General features: G+C 46.2%; 1 protein-coding gene across 1 annotated transcript; it reads left to right on the forward strand.

Moving 5' to 3' along the window:
* Positions 1 to 775: 775 nt before the first annotated feature.
* Positions 776 to 2,614, forward strand: LOC101657552 (putative MAGE domain-containing protein MAGEA13P). Its single transcript, XM_045288346.1, has 3 exons — positions 776 to 862; positions 1,026 to 1,095; positions 1,992 to 2,614. Exons 1-3 carry the CDS (start codon positions 776 to 778, stop codon positions 2,612 to 2,614), a joined length of 780 nt encoding a protein of 259 aa, XP_045144281.1.
* The last annotated feature ends 1,436 nt before the right edge of the window (positions 2,615 to 4,050 follow it).

Genomic DNA, 4,050 nt, shown 5'->3' on the forward strand with positions numbered 1-4,050 from the left:
TGGAATGAAATCTTCACTTTGGTCTCTGTGCGTTCAGGAAGGCGATGGCCTTACTCCTAGGGGGAGGTCTTCAGAGTGAGATCTGAGCCTCTCCAAGGTGTAAAGATGAATACTCAAAAGTTAGTTCTCAGAATAGCCAAGGACCGGTCCCTGCTGGGAGCCCTGGAACAACTCTGGACAGGGATGACCAGGTGTCAAGTGTCCTAACTTCTCTTTGGCAAGTGGGGCTGGTTTTGTCTCAGGAGGGCTATAAAATCCTCTCAGCAGGATATTGTCTCTGCCAACGGTTAAAGAGGAATACCCTGAAGGGACCTCCCACCCTAGAGCATCTAAAGAAGTCCACAGAAATTGTTTTTTGCCCTTGATATCACCCTTTGTGAACCTTGTGCAGGCCTGCTAAGTGTAGGCCCCCTTGGGGGCGACACCCTTCCATTTCTGATTCAAAGGTGTCAAGGAGGTGGAGGGTCTTGGTTATAATAGGAAGTACTCAGATTAGGAGAGGGGAGGGTTGAGGCCTTTACACGGATGGATGTGAGGAAGCTGAGGAAGAATGGCAAGGACCTCCCACTCTAGTAGTAGAGACCTCTTCAGAAACCCACACCTATTATCACCCTTGGCGGGTCTGGAGTTAAGTGGCTGAATGTGGTGTACCATGTTTCATGTCTTTAGTCTGAAGGGGACATTCAAGTCAGCAGAGGAAAGAGTTCCAACCTTCTCAGTGTGAGAATATGTGCCCCTTCTAGAACATAGAAACCTGTCCTACCCTCCTGTCACCATGGGAGGACTTGGGACAGAGTCCTTGGATGTGATACCTCTTCACTCCCTCTTTGCAGGTCTCCTTGTTATGAGAGGTTTACCTTCGGTAAGCAGAAAGTAGGGCTCAGGCCCTCTTAAGGGAAAGCTGAAGAGTGTGAGTGAGCACTGAATAGACTATACACCCCTGCACTGTCCTCTCCTGCCCTCTCCTGTTAGTACTGGAAGGTTCAAGATAGTGCTTATAGTGATGGGCTCTTTTATCCTCACAGGGACTCAAGGAACCAGGCAAGTTCTCAGGTCAGCATAAAGGAGGAGGCCCAGGCACTGCCAGAAGTCTAGGTGAGGACCCTGAATGTCTCCTAAGGGACCTGCAATCGTCATTACCTAGTGCTGCTGTAACACAAACACCACACATGGGTGGATTTAAAGGATGGCTACAAACCCCACAATCAAAGCTTGAGCATGCTACTTCCTACCCTTTCTGTGTCTAATTTACTCTTTTCATAATTCAGAAATGATTTCATTTAAGACACACTGAACATTGGTATCAAATCATTAACAACAAAGAAAGCTATTTTTCTAAACTGAGTCATATCCATAGGTGTAGGGATTTAAAATTCCAACCCATATTTGGGGAGAGCATAATTAAACTCATAGCACATACCCCAGCAGAGAGGGGTGACCCCATCTGCTCTGTTGTCAGTCCTGGAAGGCTAGTCACTTTTTCCTTTAAGTCCTTTTGGGGAGAAGTCAGCCAGGATAGGAGACCTGTGAGATCCCAGAGCACAAGCACAAGAGAAAACCTGTAATTCAGGGTCTCTGTCAGAACTGCTAAGGTTAAATTTCCCAGCTGAAGAAGCTCACACTTTTCCCTCTCTCCTCCAGGTGAGTGTGCCCTTACTACTCACCCTTCTGCCACACTCTTGCCTGCTGCTCCAGACAAGTCATCATGTCGCAAAGCCATAAGAGTCATTATCGCCTAAAGGAGATCCGCTATTGGCCCCTGATTAAACGACCAAGCCAAGGGTGTTCAAGGCTTCCTGTAATTTTGGAGGGGGCCACAGAGGAAGAGTCAGCTGCTGGGATGCCAAGAGTTCCCCAGAATTTTCCTACAACCTGCCCTGCCTCAACTACTATTGCACCTGCTTCAGTTGAGGGTCCCAGCAATCAAGAAGAGGTTCCAAGCACCTCATAGGTCTTACCAGAGATTCAGGCCACGTTCGATGACATACTAGATAAGAAGGTAATTGATTTGGTGCAGCTTCTGAGCATCAAGTATGTAACAAAGCAGTCCATTACAAAGGCAGAAATGGTGAAGACAGCCATGACCCAGTATGGAGATCACTTCCCTGAGATCTTCCAGAAAACCTGTGAGTGCATGGAATTTGTCTTTGGCATCTCTGTGAAGGAAGTTGAACCCTCAGGCCACACATATGTCCTTGTCAAAACGCTAGACCTCACCTACGAAGGAATGCCGAGTAATGTCCAGGGCATGCCCAGTATTGGCCTCCTGATTATTCTCCTGGTTTTGATCTTCATGGAGGGCAACCATGTCCCTGAGGAGAAGATGTGGGATGTGCTGAAAAGAATCAGGATATTTCCTGAGAGCCCAGATTTCATCTATGGGGAACCCAAGAAGTTAATCACCAGAGAATTGGTGAAAGAAGGGTACCTGGAGTACCAGCGCATACCCAACAGTGACCCCCCTCGCTATGAATTGCTGTGGGGTCCAAGAGCCTACAAAGAAACCAGCAAGATGAAAGTTCTGAAGTTTTTTGCCAAGGTTAATGGGAGTGACGCCAGGTCCTTCCCAACCTTGTATGAAGAGGCCTTGAGAGATGAGGAAGAAAAGACCTAAGGCAGAATTGCCACTCTGGCCAGTGTCACCCAGCCCCAACCCCAGTAAAGTATGAAGAAGCTTCTTCATCCAGTTGAAAGTTTAAAGAGGACAGTTACTGTTCTAAATAGTGAAGGGCCAGAGTCAGCTGTTTCGTTTCTGTATGAGAACTTAGAGCTTGATCTCTCTTTCCCCACTTTTGGGTGTTTTTCAAATAGTGTTCCTCTGAATAGAAAATTTTATTAGATTAAAAATATACGTTTATGAGTTGATCGCACATTGCTGTTTTTCAAGTTTAAGATGAAATAATTTCTCTTTGGAAAACAAATTGAGAAAACATCATCGTATTTTGTGAAGGGAAACAAGTTAACATGGCATTGGAATAGGAGTTTCCTTAGAAATGTGAAAGAACCCAGCAATAAAATGGGATTAAGGAAACAGAGAAATAAAACACAAACGATGATTAAGTCTTGGATTCCTGTATCTCTTTGTGTGTGTGTGTGTGTGTGTGTGCAAAAGACCTCTATTACTTTCATTTTAATTGTTTTATTGACATACAATGCACGTCATACAATTCAATGGTTTAAACATAGTAGGATTGTGCAGTCAGCACTGCAATTTTGGAACATTTTCTTTCTTGTACTCCTTATTAGATCGCCCCCCCCCAATTGTACTCCTTATTAGATCGCCCCCCCCCCCCAATTTCTCCACAACCTCCCCTGCCAGAGTGGTTATGAGTTGTGGTGATAACTAAAACATCAGCAGTTTGAAACCATCAGGTGCTCTGTTTAAGACAGTGGTTCTCAACCTTCTTATGGTGTGACCCCTTAGTACAGTTCCTCATGTTGTGGTGACCCCCCCCTTGAAACATAACATTATTTTCATTGCTACTTCGTAACCGTAATTTGCTACTGTTAAGAATCAAGCGACCACTGTGAAAGAGTCGTTTGACCACCAAAGGGGTCGCGACCCCCAAGTTGAGAACCACTGGTTTAAGAGACAAACACAGCTGATTGTTGATTGGGCTAAGCTAAAGCAGGCTGGGATCTCTTCCCTGCACATCCCTGGAGGTCTTCAGCTGCACCCCAGAATGAGGAGACCAAGAAACAATGCCCAGAATGCCTGACTCCCCGATAACTGGACAGCCTACCTGCTAGAGCTGATTAACTATATCCTGGGCCATAAACTAACATCCTGAGCCATAAACCTTACTGCTGACATTCTGGGCCCTAAACCTTGCTGCTGCAGAACGACCCCCTTACCCCCAGCTTTCCTTTAAAAATCCCAGGCCCCAAACAAAGCCTGAGATCTCCCTGGGCTACTTGCTAGACCAAGGGCTTTCACAGGAGCTGGCTCTCGCTCTCTCTCCTCTCTCCCCTGTCCCCTCCCTCCCTCCCTCCCGTCCTCTGTCTTACAATAAAACTGTCTCTGACTGCATCTGCTTTGTCCTGACTAGA

The sequence above is a fragment of the Echinops telfairi genome, unplaced genomic scaffold (genome assembly GCF_000313985.2).
Source record: "Echinops telfairi isolate 266 unplaced genomic scaffold, ASM31398v2 ScPeMD7_20;HRSCAF=75, whole genome shotgun sequence".
In the NCBI taxonomy this organism is placed as follows: Eukaryota; Metazoa; Chordata; class Mammalia; order Afrosoricida; family Tenrecidae; genus Echinops; species Echinops telfairi.

Coding starts and splice junctions, on each gene's coding strand:
- LOC101657552 (XM_045288346.1), top strand. CDS start 776: ATGGGAGGACTTGGGACAGAGTCCTTGGATGTGATACCTCTTCACTCC. Junction 863..1,025: donor TTATGAGAGGTTTACCTTCG/GTAAGCAGAAAG, acceptor TTATCCTCACAG/GGACTCAAGGAACCAGGCAA. Junction 1,096..1,991: donor AGGCACTGCCAGAAGTCTAG/GTGAGGACCCTG, acceptor ATGACATACTAG/ATAAGAAGGTAATTGATTTG.